At 41.2% G+C, this 23,447-nt stretch overlaps 1 protein-coding gene across 1 annotated transcript in view; it reads right to left on the reverse strand.

The window, feature by feature from the left end:
- Nucleotides 1–9,297: 9,297 nt before the first annotated feature.
- LOC311228398 (toll-like receptor 5) overlaps nt 9,298–23,447 on the reverse strand; it is a gene marked incomplete at both ends in the record, with an annotated part of 56,140 nt that continues 41,990 nt past the window's right edge. Inside the window, 4 exons of the mRNA XM_084314305.1 lie at nt 9,298–9,570; nt 11,210–11,298; nt 12,417–13,551; nt 14,395–14,694. Of these exons, the coding sequence (XP_084170431.1) occupies nt 9,298–9,570; nt 11,210–11,298; nt 12,417–13,551; nt 14,395–14,694 (1,797 nt within the window). The remainder of the gene's footprint in view (nt 9,571–11,209; nt 11,299–12,416; nt 13,552–14,394; nt 14,695–23,447) is intronic.

Genomic DNA, 23,447 nt, shown 5'->3' on the forward strand with positions numbered 1-23,447 from the left:
CGTTTTCACACAATCATAAGAAAGGAAGAAGAAAATGAAGGAGATACTATGTACCGTACTACTATGCTACAATACTTATACTACTACCTATCATCCTAATATGTCTATCCTACTAGACACACATACCTGCACATTTAAAAGTATGATCTGTATGTAAATGTTATAGCAGATTTGTTATTGTTTATTCTTATTTATTGTGCCTATATGTATGAAATTGCTGATAAATTATGTTTTGTTTTGTAAACTATCATTGCTGTAAATGAGGGTAACCTCAGTATCTTATGAGTTGAAATAAAGGTTTGAAATGAAAATGAAACATTGTCCCCCAAAAAACAACTGACCCCGTATACCATCAAATGCTTCCATCTGCTGGCTGTGTCTGGTATGTTTGTATATTTTACCATTCCACCAGCCACTTGTAATGTAAACAACCATAATTTTTTGGATAATTTATATGTATTTAGTTAATACAATTATTTGTATAGTTATAAACCACCCATACCTGCAGATGCATAAAGATACCATGCATACCTGAAGATACATACAGATTAGTGCTGTCAGGCGATTCAATTTTTTTATCTAATTAATTACAGGATTTGTAATTAATTAATCTAATTAATCACATTTTAATCACATAACCATTTTATGCCTGATATTCTATATTCTATAATCATATTTCAAATTGCATGTGTCCGGATGGCAGAATTCAGTACTGTATCTACAAAACCTTCTGTTTAATCATCTTCCATCTATTAATTTGCTTAGATTTTTCAGGTCTGGTCAATTTGAGCATGGTGTTATTCACAGTCAAAGATAAAAAATTTTTTTTATTGATATTCTCATTTGGTTCATTACAATTTACTCAAGCCTAGTAACAGACACGGTATTTCTGACACTGGGAATACATTCCCTGAGATCCATATGTCCCTAGAATCAGATACCAAGAACATGCAAATGGACCATATTAAAAAAAAAAGTCTGTAAATGTGTATTCTACGTTATTATGGAATGAATGAGATACATTTCTTTTTTATAAAAATGTAATTAATTTTTAGTTCATTTTCATAACGCGATCATTTGCTGTGTAATTAATTAATCGAATTAACGCGATAAACTGACAGCCCTAATACAGATACCACCCATACCTATAGATATATAAAGATACCACCCACATACCTATAGATATATAAAGATACCACCCATACCTATAGATATATAAAGATAATACCACCACATACCTGTATATATATATATATATATATATATATATATATATATATATATATATATATATATATATATATATATATATATATATATATATATATATATATATATATATATATATATATATATATATATATAAAATAAAGATACCAACCATACCTATAGATATATAAAGATACCAGGGGGGGGGGGGCGCGGACTGTTGGAGGCGCGCGGACTGTTGGAGGATACTGTGATCGCAGCCTGTAGCCTGTAGGCCTTGTGTATGTATGTATGTGACAAATAAACCTCTTGAATCCTGTCATATATTCAATCAGTTTCAGTAACTACAGTAACAGAACACATAATACCAGACAACTCACTTGTTGAGGTCCGGCCGTCTGGACGGTCTGGGCTTCCACGGCACGGTCACCGGGCGTTGTAATAATTGGTTAGGCTTACTTGTTTTCGTTTAGACATTATGCATTCCTGAGTGACCTTATTTACTGGCTGTCAAAACGATCACTGTGTCAACAAGTCACAGCACAGGTTACAAAGTGGGTCAAGTTTGATTTGTACCGTGCGTGCGTGCAGGCTGCAGCGCCGCCGCGCTCCGAATGGTAATTGCAAGAATAGCATGCATGTTGCCATATTACGTGTGAATTAGTGCGCAAATCATTAATCATACATCCAAAATAGCATACGTTTATTATTATACACAGTGATGATACAGAAAATTACAGAAAAATTAGAAATGCATGGCAAAAGTAGCATTTATTTTCAGTAATTTAGAGACCCCCAGGGGAGCTTTAGAGACCCCCAGGGGAGCTGATGTCTGATCTAGGGGAGCTATAGCGGACCGAGCTCCCCCCGTGGATCGCACCCTGCCTGTATATATATATATAAAACAAAGATACCAACCATACCTATAGATATATAAAGATACCACCTGTATATATATATAAAACAAAGATACCAACCATACCTATAGATATATAAAGATACCACCACATACCTTTAAATATATAAAGATACCACCTCATACCTGTAGATACGTAAAACAAACATACCACCCATATATAAAGATACCACCTCCTCATACCTTTAGATATATAAAACAAAGATACCACCAATACTTATAGTTATATAAAGATACCACCACATACCCGTAGATATATAAAGATACCATACCACATCATACCTGCAGATAAAAAGATACCACCTCATACCTGCAGATACACTCCAATGATGAACGTCTGAAGAGCCAACTTCCACATTATCACCTTAGAGAGAGGAAATTCAACAAATTACCAATTTTATATTAAATTACCACGGAAATGTTAAACCTGTGTGGTGCATATGGTAGCCTGCACATCAAAAAGTTACAGGAAACCAGTGTAGAGTAGCTAAGACAGGACTAATGTGTTCCCTCCTTTTGGTATTAGTTAGTAGTCTAGCTGCAGAGTTTTGAATGAACTGGAGTCTTTCAGTAGTTTTCTTGGGGAGACCATGCAGTGAATAGTGCATTGCGGTAGTCTAGTCGGCTAGATATAAAAGCATGAATTGGTCGTACCTTCGCTGTGTTTCTGAGATGAAAGAAGGCAATTCTGGTCACTTTGTTTCTCTCCCTCCTGCTCGCCCTCTCTCTCTCCCTCCTGCTCGCCCTCTCTCTCTCTCTCTTTCTCTCCCTCCTGCTCGCTCTCTCTCTCTCTCTCTCTCTCTCTCTCTCTCTCTCTCTCTCTCTCTCTCTCTCTCTCTCTCTCTCTCTCTCTCTCTCTCTCTCTCTCTCTCTCTTGCTCTCTCTCAATCAGACTTTTTTTTTGGCTCATATGTAACTCGGGTGTTTTTTCTTCTCATAAGTTCCTGGCCCTGCCTGGTTGTGGAGTTTGATAGCTGCTGGCACAAAGGACTGCCTGAGGCGCTTTGTGGCGTGTTGGGGGAGGATAAGTCTGTGGTTAAACATGCTCTGCATTGCTGTCAGCTCATCATGGAACATCTTCAACTTCCTCAAAAACATCATTATTGTGACAATATTATTATTATTCCTTCCTGTTTAGCCGTGTCCAACGAAGTGACTTTGGTTATAAGGGCATCGGCGCCCCCGGTCACCTGATTCAGTGTTCAGATTATCAACATGTGACATATCAACTCTTGTCCATCACTGCCGTCAGGTGCAGGATACTGCAGGTTATATGTCTGTGCTTTCCTGAGGCTCTGCCTCTATGTCTGGCTCTATGTAGAACATGAATGAATGAATTTTATTCATTTACAGAAAAATCAAACACACCCGTGTGGACTTACAAAAGGAAAAGAAAAAAAGATCACAAATGTACATATCCAAGGCAAGCTCACACACAAAATCCAAAATCAACTACCTAAAAAAAGGAATAGGCTGAAGCACATGCTTATTTTAGATTTTTTACATGTTTTAGGAATTCATAACCCTCTTAAAACTTTTCTTCTCTTGGTTGAAAGAGACATTGAATACAAACTGTTTAATGTGCAGGACTTTATGAATAATGGATTTGTCGATTCAAGGTAACTAGCTTTGTTTATTATTCTAATAGCTCTTTTCTGTAGTTTAATAATAGGATCTATATCTGTCTTATAAACATTCCCCCAGACCTCAACATAATATGACATGTATGGCACAACAAGTGAAAAATACAATATATGCAAACATCAACTCTCTTCATAAACAACATGAAGAGTTTGAAACAATTGGTCCTTTTCTTAGTTGTTGTTCTCAGTTTGTGACGCATTAGTTTGCGTCATGGGTGGGTGACACACTGAACATCATACAACAAACTAAAACTAAACGTTATGGTATGCTATACGGTATGCTCTTTCTACCTTTTTACCCTACCCTCCAATCTCCCCCAATCTCATTCAATCTAGTTTGCTGCAGCTCAAATGTATCCCATTGCCCCACTTTGCCTTTTATGTCTCTGTCTGTGTTTTGTGTATTTTGTATGTTTGTTTTTGTTTTGCTGCCATTTTGGGGTCTTGCTCGAAAAAGAGATCTTTGATCTCAAGTGACTACCTGGTAAAATAAAGGTAAAATACATTTTAGTTCAAGCCGCCTCGATGATTGGATGATGCCACTTCTCCTGTATTCACTTCCCTGCCTCTGATGTTTCACCGTCCGAATCTGTTCTCTCTCTCTCTCTCTTAGCCGGTTTGTGTCTTGGCGAGACGATGCCACTTCTCCTGTATTCACTTCCCTGTCACTGGTGTTCCCTGTTCATTGTCTATCTATCTGAGCTTCCTGCTGCGTTGTTCACAATGGCCTTCCCACTTCCTGTTTCTCTGCATCCTGATCCTGCCTGTTCACCTTAGACTGAGTGATGCCCTCTTACAAGAATTCCACTGCGTCTTACAAATACGACGGCTCCACCAGTAACTACCGCTGGTCCCTTCCGCTCTCCCTGTACAGTCGTTTGTAATACAGTTTTGTCTCCCGTCTCATATTTGTCCTCTGTAGGTCTGAGCTGCTTATGGAGTGTCCCCCTTGTCCTCCTTGTTTAGCGTTCCACAAAAGCTTTCCTAGAAGCTGCTATGTGCCCTCCTACCCCGGTACTGACTGTAGTACCCTCTAGATGTAGGCAAAGCTGCTATGTGTCCTCCTACCCCGGTACTGACTGTCGTGAACACAGGAACACACACACACATACATGCATTGGGTTGCCGATTAAATTTTGTCTGTGCGCTTGACCCATCCCGTCGTCTCTCCCCCCCAAGGGCAGCCAGGAGCAGACGTGGGCCGCGCCCCGGGGACCAATCCAAGTGCTCCTGTCCGTCTTTGTCATGGACGCGAGAGCGTTAGCGATCTGTTCTGCCTGATTTTCCATTGGGGTTTATCTCTTTTTCCAGAGGGGAAACCCTTGCGAGCACAGGGAGAACATGCTAACTCCACACAGGAAAGGCCCGGGAGATACCCCACCTGGGTACTTGGCAACCCGGCAACCTGGTTTCCAAGTGGGAATCGAACCCAGGACCTTCGTGCTGTGAGGCAACAGTGTTAACCACCACACCACCGTGCTGTGAGGCGACAGTTAACCACCACACCACCGTGCTGTGAGGAGACAGTGTTAACCACTACACCACCGTGCTGTGAGGCGACAGTTAACCACCACACCACCGTACTGTAAGGCGACAGTGTTAACCACTACACCACCGTGCTGTGAGGCGACAGTGTTAACCACCACATCACCTTAAGAACTTCTACTCATGTACAATAGAGAGCATCCTGACTGGCAATATCACCTCCTGGTTTGGGAATAGCACAGCACAAGGCCGTAGCAGACTACAGAGAGTGGCCCGTTCAGCCGAACGCACAATTGGAGGGGGGCTTCCCACTCTCCAGAACATTTACAACAAGCGGTGCATGGGTAAGGCTAAGAGAATTATCAAAGACTCCAGCCACCCAAACAACTGCCTCTTTGAACTGCTGCAGTCAGGCAAGCGATACCGGAGTCTCATGGCAAGCACAGAAAGACTCAGAAGAAGCTTCTATCCCCAGGCCATCAGGATGCTCGACGAACAATAACACTATGTAACAACCATCAAATGCACTCACAGCACACACATCCACACGCACACACTCACTTTAAACAAACAACTCACTGCAGCACCCACTTACACACTTTAGACACTTAACACACTTTATATTTATTGGTAAAGAATTTTCACTAAAACCCATACCTCATTACACCTTACTGTAAATTGTACCTAAATTGTACCTCATCCCATTTCTGCTTTGCACTATATAGTATATTGTATATTAGTATATTGTATAGTATATTGTATGGTAACTCAGTTACTCTGCATTGAACATTGTACATATGTACATACTGAACACTTGTGCCTACGTACGTGACTTCTATTTTATACTTGCTATACTTATTTTATTTTATACTTGTCTATTTTTGTCTAACACAGTCTCTGGAGCGTAACAGAAAGAAGCATTTTGTATAAAAGTATTCTGTACTTCTGTATGACAACTAATAAAGAAACTTAAAGAAACTTGAAACTTGAACACCTGCTGTGAGGCGACAGTGTTAACCACCACACCACCGTGCTGTGAGGAGACAGTGTTAACCACCACACTACCGTGCTGTGAGGCGACAGTGTTAACCACCACACCACCGTGCTGTGAGGCGACAGTGTTAACCACCACACCACCGTGCTGTGAGGCGACAGTTAACCACCACACCACCGTACTGTGAGGTGACAGTGTTAACCACCACACTACCGTGCTGTGAGGCGACAGTGTTAACCACCACACCACCGTGCTGTGAGGCGACAGTGTTAACCACCACACCACCGTGCTGTGAGGCGACAGTTAACCACCACACCACCGTACTGTGAGGCGACAGTGTTAACCACCACACTACCGTACTGTGAGGCGACAGTGTTAACCACTAGACCACCGTGCTGTGAGGAGACAGTGTTAACCACCACACCACCGTGCTGTGAGGAGACAGTGTTAACCACCACACTACTATACTGTGAGGCGACAGTGTTAACCACCACACTACCGTACTGTGAGGCCACAGTGTTAACCACCACACTACCGTGCTGTGAGGAGACAGTGTTAACCACCACACCACGTGCTGTGAGGCGACAGTGTTAACCACCACACCACGTGCTGTGAGGCGACAGTGTTAACCACCACACCACGTGCTGTGAGGCGACAGTGTTAACCACCACACCACCGTGCTGTGAGGCGACAGTGTTAACCACCACACCACGTGCTGTGAGGCGACAGTGTTAACCACCACACCACGTGCTGTGAGGCGACAGTGTTAACCAGCACACCACGTGCTCTGAGACGACAGTGTTAACCACCACACCACGTGCTGTGAGGCGACAGTGTTAACCACCACACCACGTGCTGTGAGGCGACAGTGTTAACCACCACACCACGTGCTGTGAGGCGACAGTGTTAACCACCACACCACGTGCTGTGAGACGACAGTGTTAACCACCACACCACGTGCTGTGAGGCGACAGTGTTAACCACCACACTACCGTGCTGTGAGGGGCGACAGTGTGACAGCAGCAAAACAAAGGCATACACATAGAATAGACATGTCAATCCAGTATTTTAGATGTTTACACAATACGGTTGAGCCCAGAGCAGTTCTTCGCTCTTACTACTTTGAGTTTCATTACAAAGTTCACACGGCAGGAAATATATTCAATCAACTCAATGGTCAGTTTTAGACGTTTAGTACTGTCAGAGCCATAGGTCTTTCTCATATACTCCGCCTATTCCCCCCTTCTAAGGTACATAGAAGAGAAGAAGATAATCATTTAGGACAACCAAAGACCAGTGTCCAGAAGTACACAAATATATTTATTCCACGCATTGGGAGAGGATACAATATTCCAATTTGCATTGTACAACCTCCAGTAAGTATCAGGCTTTAAACTGGAATGAATCAATATTATGAAAAAACTAGTTAAAACCAAGACCTTCCTCATTCTTCATCAAGAGGGTATAGGGAGGTGTAGTCTGACGTGACTGGTTGTTCCACCCGTATAGGGATTTATCATTGGGAAAATGGATTATCGGCTATTGTAACAATTCTGCCACATGGAATTTGAAAAACGTTCCACTTTTGCACAAAATGAGTTCCCTTCTATCACTAACATTATTGTTTAAGCATTTTTGGTTGAAAAAAAATTCTGCGATTTTTTTTAATGATTAATTGAGAATATTTTCATGTTGAGCTATAGATTGTGGATGAATAAGCACAGAAAGGTACACCATGCCAATGTTAATGCTTTATTTGTTTTAAACGAGACGATTTAGAAATGGGCAATGGGGAAATGCATTGCTTTGGACAGAGGGTGGAACACGAAAAACGGCAATGACGTAACCACTACACCTCCCTATAGGGAGCACCATAACATTCAATCTTGTTATCATAGTAATATAATCTTGGTTATCATCCAGTGATGAGGTTCATAGCTAGAATTAGAATAGCTAGAATTTTACCATCCGGCAGAGGTGTAAAGTACTTGAGTTAGTAATTGTAGTTCGTTACAATACTTAAGTACTGTTTTTGGGGATTTGTACTTTACTCAAGTATTATTAGGTTTGTATATTTTTACTTTTACTTATTACATTTCAGAGAAAAAAAACATACCTTTTACTCCTTACATTTAAAATGCAGACCTAAAAAGTACAAATCTTGCAGGTCCAACTATTACTTATCTATTTTTTGTCTAGCACAGTCTCTGGAGCGTAACAGAAAGAAGCATTTTGTATAAAAGTATTCTGTACTTCTGTATGACAACTAATAAAGAAACTTGAACTTGATAGTAGAAGTCACACACACACACACTACGTAGTTTGAAACATCGTTTACAGTTTATGTTATACTGAAGTTCAGTGCTGAGGATACAAGTGAATTGAATATTGGGCTTTCATGAAATATAAACCCATACAATAAACACATTCAACATTGAGTCATAACTCACAAGTACAGTAACAGTGAGGAGTAACACACACTCTGATAATAAACAGGTTGATGTCGCCATCTAGTGGTAACAAAAGAAAAACAGTATAAAAGCTTTCACCCTTCATTATACTGTGAACCTACAAGGTATCTAACTCAAGCACGTTTAATCAGAATCAGAAAGGTCTTTATTGCCAAACTTGTAGTTTTCACATACAGTACAAGGAATTTGCTTTGGTCGTTTTCGGTGCGACATTAACGGACAGACAGTAACGGACAGATAATAAAATGAATAAATTGTCAAATTTAATTAAATATGAACTTAGTTTAGATAGAAGCACAAGAGAATATAATATAATTATGAAATAAAAAATAGGCCAGGGCTGTACAACTGTAAAATAAAGAGGTTGAATAAAATAAAATGGGATATAAACAAAATATAAGCACAATAGAATATAGTACAATTATAAGTAAAACATTTAAATAAGAATAGGCCAGGCCGCCAGGGCTGTACAACTGTGCAAGATTTGGTCAAGTATATACACTGATTAGAATAAAAACAACAATACAGTGGGATGGGATCATTAGCAGGGCTGTGCTAAACAGGCAAATGAAGATAAAATCAAACCTCGACTCTTCTGATATTTCTAAGTTCAATGCCATCTACATCTTCAACTTGGATCGCGTTTTCCTCTTCAGGTTGGACACCGTCTGGCGCGGCGTCCTCTTTGGGACCAGGCGGGGCCTTCTTCACTGTGGTGTCTTTGAGGACCTTGGAGATGAGCCTCTCGTAGAACCACTCCAGGTCCTGAGCGTCCTCAGGCCAGACCAGGTATTCTCTCTTCTGGATGAAGGTCCGGACGGCCTGGTACTTCATCAGGTGGTAGTGGGGCATCTTTGGTATATTTCAAATCAGTTTTAGTCATTTGAAAGTGATTTTATTGGGATTGTGTTTTAGTTAGTTCAGTTCAATTAACTTAAACTCAGTCTCGGTTTGTAGTGCATTATAAACATTTAAAATCTTAGAAGATTAAACATTTTAAAATTTCTATCTCCTAAAATAAAGTTGAGGACCATTGTTGTAACCTATCTTTCTTAAAGGAACATGTCAACATTATGGGAAATGCATCTTCTCCAGAGTCAGACAAGAAGATAGATACCAATTTCCTCCCTGTGTGTTCAGTAGAAAGCTATCTGGCTGCAAGTGAATGGAAGCGGATCTGGACCATTAGCCACTATTGGACCACTATGAATTGAAAATGGGGGACCCTGATGATGTAAACAAGACAAACGTCTTTCTCTGGTCTGCATCCCCTTAACACATCCCACTCCGGAAACGGCTTACAACGTGTTTCAAGTTCATGCGAATTCTGCCATTCCACGGCGTACGACATTATTGAGATCATATTTCATTTTTTCGCCATGTTATTCATAATTCCCTCACAGAGCCTGGTCTGATGCAGTGGGAGCATGCACAACTCTGCAACGCTTCAATACTGCCGCCAAGTGGATGATCGGCGAGTTGCAACCGGAAGTGGATCTCTTGTGATCCTGGTGCATCTGACAAATGCGTCCGGCACTCGCATATTGTTGCGCGACTGTAGACACACGTCCGTGTGTAGCGATCGCTGCCATAACGCAATAATCGATACGATTTGGGCGTTTATTATGATTATACAAACCGGAAATGGATTTAGGAGATCGCCATCATCTCATTATCATCATTATCAATGCAAACCGCTCTGATCAATATATCACCCATACTACATAAAGCATTTACTGACGATCACGGAATTTTAAACGACCCCCCCCCCCCCCCCCCGTTCATCCGCGCATGTTAAGTCATAACGTTTAGGATCATGTACAGTTGACATTTTTAATATAGCGTGGATCGGCAACAAACGGCAGTTGATAATCTATATATGCGTTTATGCCTATAACTCACGTTCTAGGAATTACTGCAGAAAACGATAAAAACATATTTATATTCTAGACGGTATTTTCGTATGAATCTATGAATGAAAAAGTAAAACGTTCCTACATCCTGAACGATAGATAATCGATGTTGAATGGGCCATAGTAATGTCAATTTAGCAATACAATTTAAAAAGTTATAGCCCTGCAAAGAAGGTGAACATCTCCATACACTTAGAGTGGTGGCAGAGAGTGGTATAAGATGCTCAAATTGCGTGGCAGGGAACGTGTTAACAATTGTGTGTATTGAGCCGTACTGTATTGTACCCATTCTGCAATCTGTTAAATAAAGTTTTCATTCATTCATTCAGCCTAGCTTAAAACTCTGGGAAACGTGTTTTAGCTATAGGCTAGCTGGTCCGTATCCACTTCCATTAATTTGTGCTAAGCTAGGCTAGCTTGCAGCATAGTACTGTAGCTTTCTACTGAACGCACACAGAGAGGAAATTGATATCCATCTTCTTGTCTGACTCTGGAAAAGGCGGTAAGCGCATTTCCCATAATGTTGCCGTTTCCCATAATGTTAATACTCACTGAAACATTTACAACCAGATACGCACCTTCCCCACCACCACCACGATCAGGACGTCTGTCAGCTCCTCCAGCATCCGGCCTTGGGCCAGCATGAAGGCCTCCAGGCACCACCCATCTATACACGGGTTCAAAGTGATGGTTATAAATCATTACTACATGGCGTTTTAACATTCGCCAAAATGCTTGATTGTGATTGGTCAATAGCGCTCCGTTACCCCTAGCAGCGGTCAATTCTTTCTCGATAACTGACCGCTGCTATGGGCAACGGCGCAATAATGACCGCTGTTATGGGCAACAGAGCGCTATTGACCAATCACAATCAAGCATTTTGATCGCAGTCACGAAAGCTATAACCTCGTTCCCAGCTTTATCTCGCACAGCTGCACTACATCGGGTTCAATCACGTCCACACCTGCCGATGACAGAGGAGCCACAGCCCACAGAACAACTGCGTCTGCATTTGATCTCGTCTTGTCGATGGTGTAAAACGAATTAGGTATATTGCTAGTAAGTTAGCCATGTAATAAGCGGGATAATGTATAGCTATACTCGGTCATTGTCGCAAAATAATTGACCTTCACTGCGCCTCGGTGTTCCAGAACTCCGTGTCGGTCAATTATTTTGGGACAATGACCTCGTAGCTATACATTATCCCTTACATAACCAACCAAGTTGATTTCCTGTTGCAACGTTTGCCAGTGCAATCGTCGACAGGAAATACATTTGTGTCCAAACTGTTCCTTAGCAACAGAATGCCAGTGAAACTGTCTGTATAGAGGCATGTCAACATTAGTTTTGGTCTGTCCACTGCAATGTTGAGTTCCGTCAATAAATAGTCAACATACTGGACTTTGAATGGAAAGGAACAACAATGGATTGAACAATGGAACAATAGAACAAAGGAACAATGGGCAATTCAATTCCACAATAAGAAATCATAAATGTCTATACCTTTGTTATTTTAGTTTGAATAATAATAATAATAATAATAATAATAATAATAATAATAATAATAATAATAATAATAATAATAATAATAATAATAATAATAATAATAATAATAATAATAATGAAGAAGAATTATTATTATTATAAAACATTGAAAACGCACAGATTAATTGTCTATTACATCTGCAAAATGACAGTTGGCATTTCCAATATCATCACTGGGTACTTTTATTGACGATAGGCAGCATATTATTGGATATCGGTTTGGGAAAAGCGTTCCTGTACCTTTAAGGAACTCCTTCGTCACGATGCACATGGTCTTCCTGCTGCCCCAGACGGCGTCTCTGACGTTAGACAAGTGGTCCTCGCCCGGCAGGAAGTCTCTGGCCTCGAAACACAAACGGAGTGAATTGTTCTCCGCAAACTGGGCATCCAGCTTCTTCAGCAAAGCGTCCTCCACCCACTTGAAGTCATTGTCGCTGAAGCAGAGGTAGGCGTCATACCTGGAGTCGTCAACAGGGGGCGCCACCTGCGGGCCCTCCATAACTCTGCCGATGACCTTCTTGTAAATAATGAATATCTGTCCACGGAGGCGAGCGTAAGCTATCGCCCCGGCGATGGTGAGGATGAGGAGGCTCGAGCAGGTGACGAAGAGAGCGAGTCTCAGATCTCGGACGGCCGCCTCATCGTCTTCATCGCACTGCGAGGCGACCCGGCTGTACTCCAACAGAGAGACGCTGTGGAGGTCCGGTGGAAACTCACATGTGAACTCCATGACGGGACTCAAGAATGTCACGTTGGTTCTGTTTGCCCACGTCAGGAAGCTCGCCAGATTGCAATCGCAGAAGAACGGGTTCGCCATTAGGTTGAGCAAACTGAGATAGCGGAAGGTGGCGGGGTCAGGGGAGGCCAGGATGTTGTTGGAGAGGTCGAGCCTTTTCAGGCTCTTCGGGAAGACATCTGGTTGGAGATAGGTCAAGGAATTGGAGGAGAGGTCGATCGTCATCACAGAGGTGAGACCCTTGAAAATGTCCTGAGGGAGGGACTGCAATAAGTTGAACTTCAAAATGAGAGTCGTTAGATTCTCAAGAGGATCAAAGAGGTCCAGGCATGTCCCCATAGCCCATATGGTCTGCAAGGAACTTCTGTCGAGATTCAGTTTTTCCAAACTGTTTGACCGAGACACTGTCCTTTGCGGGGAGCACCAAATGATGAAGTTCCCACCATAGAAGAGATTTCTGAGACTTTTGAAGCCAATTAAAATATCATAAACATCTTCCAAGTTTTGTAACCTGTTGTTGCTAATGTCCAATTCAATACTATTACTGGCAAACTTAGCCAGACCATACAGCGACTGTAAATTATTACCATCCAACCTAAGATATTCTATGTGCGGTAATGGTGCAGGAAAACCCAGGTCCTGGAGAGAGTTTCTCGTTAGATCTAAGAGTCTTAAGTTAGGAAGTCCTTTGAATGACTCATAACCCAATACGCCAATATGGTTGTAAGACAAGTCTAACACTCTCAGGTCCATCAGTCGATCGAATGTGTGAGAATAAATTTCCCCTAAGAGGTTGTGTGACAGGTTGAGCAATCGTAAATTTCCTTGAAGACCATCAAAGGCATTTATGTTTATCTGATTAATTTTGTTTTGGGAAATGTCAATTATTATGGCTTCTTTCAGCGAACTGAAGACACCCCGTTGCAAAGAAAATATACGACTTCTAGACAAATCCAAAACACCGACTGAACTATTCTGGAGGCCTTGGAATGTGCGCCGGTCCGGATCAGGGATATTATCGTGTGAAAATCCTTGCCCCATTCCCCCATTAATTATGAGATGACTGATTTTCGTCCCCTCAATGGCGTTGAAGAACTGTCTCGCCTTGTCAACGTGAAAGCCATTGGTGGATATGTCAAGGATCCCAAATGACACCCCTCTGAAGGGATTCCCACATTTGTCCCAGTTGAAGCCATAATCATACAATTTATTTGAATTCAAGTTGAGGAACAGGAAGTGTTTTCCCTGGAAGCCAAGCAGGTCCCCCTCACAGATGCTTTGAATTGTGTTCAGTTTAAGGTCCAACTCTGTGAAGTGAGTGAGGTTCAAAAAGAACAGTGCAGGCCGAAGTCTCCCTAATTGGTTATACTTCAGGTCAAGAGTCTCCAAGGACAACAATGGCTGCAGATAGCTGCCCTCTAATATAGACTGCTCCAAAGAACAGCCATACAAAAAGAGATTCCTCAAGTTGGACAGTCCCACGAACGCATTGGACTCCAGGTGAAGACCTTTGTTGTCGCCTAGATCTAGCCAAGTCAGGTTTCTTTGTCTGTGGAAGGCGTTGTTGCGTATAACAAGAGGGCCACCACTCTGCGATCCAAGATTCAAGTCCTGCAGCTCCTCGAGGCCTGAGAGGGAGGTGTCGTTGATCTCACTGATATAGTTCATATCCAGGTACAGGTGGGTGATGTAGGGAGGCAGAGCAGGGACCCAGTGGTGGTGTTTAAACGTACAGCGGGCTATGGAACCATATAGGTCGCATGGTGTAGAGCCTGTGGCTACCTGCAATACAGGAATGCAACCATTAGAAAAGATTGGAACAATTGTTTACACTCTTTTGCAGTTTTCTTTTTACTATACCATGTCATTCTTAAAATGATTCTATTTCATGTAATTAATAATCACACCAAAATCCTGTTGAGGCACTGTGAACCAAACGATCAGGCATCATGAGCAACTAACCTATTGCGTGCTTCGGGTCTCGAGTTACAAGACGAATTATCCGGCGAATCATCATTTTACAAGCCGTTCCGACGAGTGACGGTTGTAAACGGTTCTGAACTAACCAGCCACCGTTGATGGCGAAAATAATTGACCACCATTGTAACCAAGGAGCCATAGGCGGCGGATGGGCTTATGTTCTAGGTAGGCTGAATTGGGAACGCCCCCTTGCGCGCAGCGCGAGAAAAATGTGATCTTTTATTTTTGGTTTCACGCAAACTGTCCAGGTTCTGATTTCATATACACACACACTACTAGGCTATACTACAGCGAGCCCCACTCATTTATATATAGTGCAAATTAAGTGTTCAAATGAAGGCATCCAATAATATATGAACCATTGTCTTACCTTAATGCAGATAAATGCGACGTTTCGTCTTGGTGAGAATTGAATCACAAGTTGCAATGAAGTGAACGTTTTTCGTAATTTAGATCTCATCATGCTTTGAAAACAATGTACATACAGTAGCTCTAAAAAGTGTCCACGATTTGATGAACTCGGACTCTCATCATGTCCTCTTAGAGCAAGCCCTTGTTTGCCAAGATAAAACAACATACAGCCTCAGGTGATCGCTAGTTATGCCTCCTCGCTTCTCTACAAAGCGATCGGCGGGCTGAAATTCAGAACACAGATGTTTGCTTTACTCTGCCTGCAGGATCAGATTCAGGATGATCATGTGAATGATGTGATTGGCCACATTATTTAACCTGAGCCTATGCGTGATTGGTTACTGCCTGTATGCCTGGAATGTTAAACGCTGCCACAGATTGACACCTTCGTCGTTGACACCTCGGCCAGCGAGCCGGCTGCAGCACAAGACACACACTAGCCAGCAGCCTGCGCATATATATTATATAAATTTCAACAGCTGCCTGCCAGTCTTCAGTGTATTCAGGCCGTCTGGAATGTTAAGTGTCACCACACCTATCCATTGACGGACCCCAGCCCCCCCCCACACACACAGGTACACAGGGGAAAAAATAAAGGCTAAAAACCCCCTTTTTTTTTTTTTTTTTTTTTTTTTTTAAATAAATAAAAATAATGTGTCGACTGGTCTGGGAAGGCACAGCCTGCCCCAGCCTTATACACCCGCCGCCCATGCAAGGAGCGTCTGCTCCGAAAGCGATCCCAGACGAGCGCTGATTGCAACGAGAAGGGGGCAGAAGAAGACAAACAAGTGCTTTGTTTTGACTCGCGCGTCTGAATGAATGGAAGTGGACGGCCATTTTGGATAATCACGCTGAATTATTGCGGTACACACATTACAAAAAACCTTTGTAAAACACAAATTTTCCGTGGGATTTTTATAAACATTGGACTGTATGACTATAAGACTTCAGGCTACGGAACCGTTATGTTTTCCAGCTCCATACCTCTCAGCTGGAACCCAAATCTCTGTTTCCCTATTACATTAGCACTCAAAGTGATTTGTCTTTATTGTGTTATAATCTCGTCTGACTAACCATAATATCACAAATTAATATAACAGTTTAATGAAAAACAAAACAAAATAGGAATCCCCTCCCATAACTGTTTTATTGAAGAAGAAAACATTAAACTCACCATAATGTCTGAAACGTATAATATATATATATATATATATATATATACGTATTTGTATCAACTTCACTTCTGATATCATGACAGTACTATATATTGTATATGTACCCAGTATCGTACATTGATTTTGTTTTGCCACTAAGTGTTTTATTGTTGTAGTTTTCTTATTCCGTTTTCCCACAATCATAAGAAAGGAAGAAAAAAATTAAGGAGATAGTATGTACCGTATGTAGTATGTACTATGCTACAATACTTATACTACTACCTATCATGCTAATATCTATACTACTACTGTAGGCACTCAGACTGTAACACTCAAGCTCCATACTGTACTATTTGACAAACAATGACACTGACGACCCTTAACTGCCAGAGCGGTACCTCTCTTGCTGACTCGTTCACAATTTGTAAGTTGGTTTGGACAAAAGCATCAGCTAAATGATTAAATGTAAATGTAATGTAAGAAGAAAGGGAAATCAAATGAATAAAATATGTTTAAAATTGAAATACAAGTATAAAGTATATAAAAGATACAATAGAGCATCGTTCATCCAGAGGTACTGAGATACTCCTCATGGGAAACAACACATACACAAGAAAAGTAGCACTCCAACATTGTACCAAGTAACCAGTTACTGTCAAGGTAATCAAGATAATCAAGATAATCAAGATTGCTACAGTATGCCTGTACTGTTTCAATATGTGATTAGTAGAAAGAGGATTGTTGAAGCTGTTTTCGTATGAGTTTTGGACTATGGTGATGTGATTTATAGGCGTCAACTCTGAAACCGCTGGACTCTGTTCTTCCTTTGCTGCATTTAAAAGTATGAACTGCGACTACTGTGTGTCAACTTGTAACTGTTTTAGCAGATTATTTGTTGTTTATTCTTATTTATTGTGCCTATATGTATGAAATTGCTAATAAATTATGTCTTGTTTTGTAAACTTGTCGTTGCTGTAAATTAGGGTAACCTCAGTGTCTTATGAGTTGAAATAAAGGTTTGAAATTAAAAATAAATATTGTCCCCCCCAAAACAACTGACCCCTTATTGTTTATACCATCAAATGCTGCCATCTGCTGGCAGTGTCTGGTATGTTTGTAATATTTTACTATTCCACCAGCCACTTGTAATGTAAACAACCATCATTTTTAGGATAATGTATATGTATTTAGCTAGTAAAATAGTTTTTATAGTTATAAACCACCCATACCTGCTGATGCATAAAGATACCAGATATAAATATACCACCCATACCTGCAGAATGCAGATACATAAAGATACCATACCTACATACGTACATCGTCGATATTCCAATGTACAGTTTTGCTTGTACAGTTGTACAGTTTCCCCCACCCCGCCTACCCAACCCCCACCCCACCCACCCAACCACCTCCAGTTCCCCCCCCCACCCCACCTACCCAACCCCCACCCCACCCACCCAACCACCTCCAGTTCCCCCCCCCCCCCCACCCCACCGGCACCTACCCAAGCTCCTCCAATGTACAGTTTCTACGTCAAATGTATATACTCTCTTTGTTAGACTCTTTTTGTATCACAAACAGTACTGTATTTGTAAATCTGTTATGTCATAAATGTATAGATGTAGCAGTACTGTCTATCTGTATGTCATATGTGTTATGATGAATTGAAACTGGGGGACCCTGATGTAAAGGAGATGAAAGTCTTTCTTGATTGATTGATTGATTAATTGATTGATTGATTGAACATTTTATTAACAGATTGCAGAATGGGTACAATACAGTACAGCTCAATACACACAATTGTTATGGGGATGCAGACCAGATAAAGACTTTCCTCTTGTTTACATCAGGGTCCCCCATTTTCAATTCATCATAATCTCTGGTTAATCTCTTCTCTGGTCTGCATCCACTTAACAATTGTGTGTATTGAGCTGTACTGTATTGTACCCATTCTGCAATCTGTTAATACAATTTTCAATCAATCAATCAATCAATCAATCAATCAATCAATCAATCAATCAATCAATCAATCAATCAATCACCTGCAGCTACATAAAGATACCACCCATACCTGAAGATACATAAAGATACCATGCATAGTTGCAGATACTGTATATAAACCAAAGATACCAAATTAAATGAAATAATATTGTCCCCCCAAAACAACTGACCCCTTATACCAGGGGTCAGGAACCTTTTTGACTGGGAGAGCCATAAAAGCCAAATATTTCTAAATATATTTCATTGAGAGCCATATAGTATTTTTAACATATAATAAATTAAATATGTCTTACTTTTAATGCGACTTCTGGTGCTGCATGGTTTTGCTGATGGCCTTGTAATCTGGTTCATACGTGGTGAGGTTGAGCTTCATGCAGGCGTTGAGGCTTCCATCAGTTAAACGTGAGCGTAGGTTGGTCTTAATGTTCCTCATATGTGAGAATGACTGCCCACATGCATATTGTAAGATTCTGATCAAACTGGCCAGTATCACGTCTTCGTCTGTTTGGCTCTCCATCCAATTCCTCTACGTTGTGTACTTTTAATGGTCCTGACGTCTCCGATACTGGTAGATAAGATCCTTATCTTCCCCCATTAGTGCAATCCATAAACCATAATACTCCTCCACTTCCGTAAGAATTCGACACTTCGACAACGTGAGATACCTTGTGAGGAAAAGCGTTGTTTTATTTCTCTAAACAGAAACCTCATAATCAGATGTTATCAGATGTTATCAAATTGTATCGTCCTTGAAGAGTCTATTCTAATGATCTTTCGGTGTGTTCAGATTGTCCTTTTGTGATTCAGTCCAATAGTGTTCAGGCCTGTTCGTTAGCCTAAGACCATCCTCGTGGTAGCCGAAGCTACTGATGTCGTGGCATTCTTCCTCCCCCCCCCCCCCCTCTCTCGTGATGAGAGGAGAGAAGGTCCTCTGTGTGATCTCAGTCCTACTCGCTCTCGGTCAGATTCTAGTCTGCCTTACACCCGGAAACACCGTCCGACTTATAGATGTTCGTCGTCGCAACGACGGCCCCGCCTTCTGGTTGTCATGCGACGTGTTGTCATGACAACTGAATAACCTTTAACACTAATAAACTCACGTTTCATTAAGATGAACCTCTCTCCCTCCTGTCCTGGGAGACAGTACACTCTAATCTCAGATGTTCCTCTAAGGAATTCATAACAAAACCCTCGCTGACGCGGCCTGTGCCTGTGAAACCACTGGTTCCACCACCGTTCTATCACCGTCTCCTGCTTCCATGCACATTTCGTTGTTTTACCATTTTAGCTGTCATCTCTCCCCAATCTATACATCACATACATTGAAAAACCACCATTTTCTCTCAATATGTAGAGCCAAACATGGTCAATACGGCAATACTCACGCTGCATTGTGTGGTATGTCACAGGAAGCTCGTTCCAAGTTTTAAGAATCAGCTGGTCTTCAGGTTGAAGATTTTTTATTTCTGTCCACTTGTGTTCCCTCGCCAGCTCTGCTCGCTATATCTTCAGCTACAGATACTAATTAGCTGTATCTTCAAAACTAATTTATGTTTACTTTAAAATGACACAGTATTATTAAGAAATATCACAAGTATAAAAAAAAGAAAAAATTTTTTTTTTTTTTTTTTTTTTTTTTGTCAAAAAATTCTGGGAGCCATATGCTGTCACCAGAAGAGCCATATATGGCTCGCGAGCCATAGGTTCCCGACCCCTGCCTTATACCATCAAATGCTGCCATCTGCTGGCTGTGTCAGGTATGTTTGTATATATCACCATTCCACCAGCCACTTGTAATGTAAACAACCATCATTTTTAGGATAATGTATATGTATTTACTATTTAGCTAGTAAAATAGTTTTTATAGTTATAAACCACCCATACCTGCAAATGCATAAAGATACCATGCATACCTGAAGATACATAAAGATACCATGCATAGTTACCTGAAGATACATAAAGATACCATGCATACCTCCAGATACATAAAGATACCACGCATACCTGAAGATACTGTATATAAACCAAAGATACCACCTCACACCTGTAGATATATAAACCAAAGATACCACCGCATACCTCCAAATAAAGATACCACCTCATACCTGTAGATACTGTATATAAACCAAAGACCACCTCACACCTGTAGATACTGTATATAAAACAAAGATACCAAGCATACCTATAGATATATAAAGATACCACCACATACCTGAAGATACATAAAGATACCACCTCATACCTGCTAATATATAAAGATACCACCTCATACCTGTAGATATATAAAGATACCACCTCATACCTGTAGATATATAAAGATACCACCTCATACCTGTGGATATATAAAGATACCACCTCATACCTGTAGATATATAAAGATACCACATCATACCTGTGGATATATAAAGATGCCACCTCATACCTGTGGATATATAAAGATACCACCTCATACCTGTGGATATATAAAGATACCACCTCATACTTGTATATATAAACCAAAGATACCACCTCATACCTGCAAATATATAAAGATACCACCTCATACCTGTAGATATATTACAAACAGTGTGCGAACCATAGCATGGTCTTTGGGTGAGCCAGTTAATTTTTTTTTGCGGGGGGGGGGGGGGGGGGGGGGGGTTGGGTTAGGGTTAGGGTTAGGCTTGTGTATGTATGTATGTGACAAATAAACCTCTTGAATCCTGTCATATTCAATCAGTTTCAGTAACTACAGAACACATAATATTAGACAACTCACTTGTTGAGGTCCGGCCGTCTGGACGTTGTAATACTAATAATAGTCCCCACCGGAGCAGCACCAAGCAGGTGTAATTGTAACGGCGTCGCCTGTATGATCCCGCCTCCTGCTGCTCTGTCAGCTTCACTGTCTTCGTGAAACCAAAATTGGTTAGGCTTACTTGTTTTCGTTTAGACATTATGCATTCCTGAGTGACCTTATTTACTGGCTGTCAAAACGATCACCCACAGGTTACAAAGTGGGTCAAGTTTGATTTGTACCGTGCGTGCGTGCAGGCTGCAGCGCCGCCGCGCTCCGAATGGTAATTGCAAGAATAGCATGCATGTTGCCATATTACGTGTGAATTAGTGCGCAAATCATTAATCATACATCCAAAATAGCATACGTTTATTATTATACACGGTGATGATACAGAAAATTACAGAAAAATTATAAATGCATGGCAAAAGTAGCATTTATTTTCAGTAATTTAGAGACCCCCAGGGGAGCTTTAGAGACCCCCAGGGGAGCTGATGTCTGATCTAGGGGAGCTATAGTGGACCGAGCTCCCCCCGTGGATCGCACCCTGATTATAAACCAAAGATATCAACCATACCTGCAGATACACTCCAAGGATGAACGTCTGAAGAGCCAACTCCCACATTATCACCTTAGAGGAGAGAGGAAATTCAACTAATTACCAATTTTATATTAAATGACCATGGAAATGTTAAACGTGTGTGGTGCATATGGTAGCCTGCACAGCATTAATTAATAACATTAATTCCATGTGTGACATTAATAACATCACACATGGAAGGATCCCTCAGCCTTTGGTGAAATCGAGAACTCTCTCTAGTCTAGTGAAGGGAGGCACAGCCTGTTTACACTGTGGGGTTCATAGTCCACTTCCTCAATGGCTTAAGTACACATCCATGTATGACTGATGTGACTGAGCTTACTCAATATAGAGCTGTATGAATAATGGACCATTGGCATTAAAGCCCAGATGCGGTATTTGTGGATGAACGTTGAATGGAATTGAAAGGTGCTGTAAGTGGCATTTATTTTTTTGTTAAAGGAAAACTCCAACATTTTGGGAAATTAGCTTATTTGCCATCTACCCTGGAGTTAGACAAGAAGATGCATACCTCTTTCTTCTCTGTGCATGCAGTAGGAGTAGGAAGACGTTGGGAACTAGGCTAATGGAGGAACCTACTTTCATACTTATCTTGTCTTGCACAGTCTCTGGAGCGTAACAGTAAGAAGCATTTTGTATAAAAGTATTCTGTACTTCTGTATGACAACTATTAAAGAAACTTGAAACTTGAAACTTGAGTGACTGACGCTAAGCTAGGCTAACGGTGCACGTCTTCCTACTCCTACTGCATGCACAGAGAAGAAAAACGTATGTATCTTAACACTCCAACATTTTGGGAACCCTGGAGTTAGACAAGAAGATGCATACCTTTTTCTTCTCTGTGCATGCAGTAGGAGTAGGAAGACGTTGGGAACTAGGCTAATGGAGGAACCTACTTCCAGTGACTGACGCTAAGCTAGGCTAACGGTGCGTGTCTTCCTACTCCTACTGCATGCACAGAGAAGAAAAAGGGTATGTATCTCCTTGTCTAACTCCAGGGTAGATGCCAAATAAGCTAATTTCCCAAAATGTTGGAGTTTTCCTTTAAAACAAGTGGTCTACATGTTAAAATAGCTCTACATTCTGACAGCCATCAGAGGGTCACCCACAGTTAAATAGTCAAAGTAGGCTACACTTTTTGTCTCCCAAAGGTTCAAAGTTCCCAGTTTCGCCCAAACTCCTCAGTAAATAGTCCACCTTTACCAGTGCCTGCCCATCGCCTAATAGTGTATAAGCATTAGCCTATTCCTTCAGACCAAGAAACTTGTGAGAAGCTGGCTATTCTTGGTCCTTGCTCCACAATGGTGCAACGAAATTCCCACCACAGTCAGGACAGCCGAAACCAGACCAATTTTCCACCGTCGACTAAAAACACACTTCTTCAATCAATATCTGAAATGAAGGGGGGAAAAGACAAAACTACTAACCTTCGTACTGTCTTCTATCATGCACTTTGCCACAAAAAAATCTTCCTTGCCTATATTACTACCTACTATGCTAATTATGTCTTTACTACTATGCACTCAACACTGCAGCACTCAAGTTTCAACACTGTTTGACGAACATTGTTACTTAGCTGCCAGAGTTGTACCCTTCCTGCTGACCTGTTTCG

This window comes from Notolepis coatsorum (genome assembly GCF_963971535.1).
Source record: "Notolepis coatsorum genome assembly, chromosome: 5".
Taxonomy (NCBI): Eukaryota; Metazoa; Chordata; class Actinopteri; order Aulopiformes; family Paralepididae; genus Notolepis; species Notolepis coatsorum.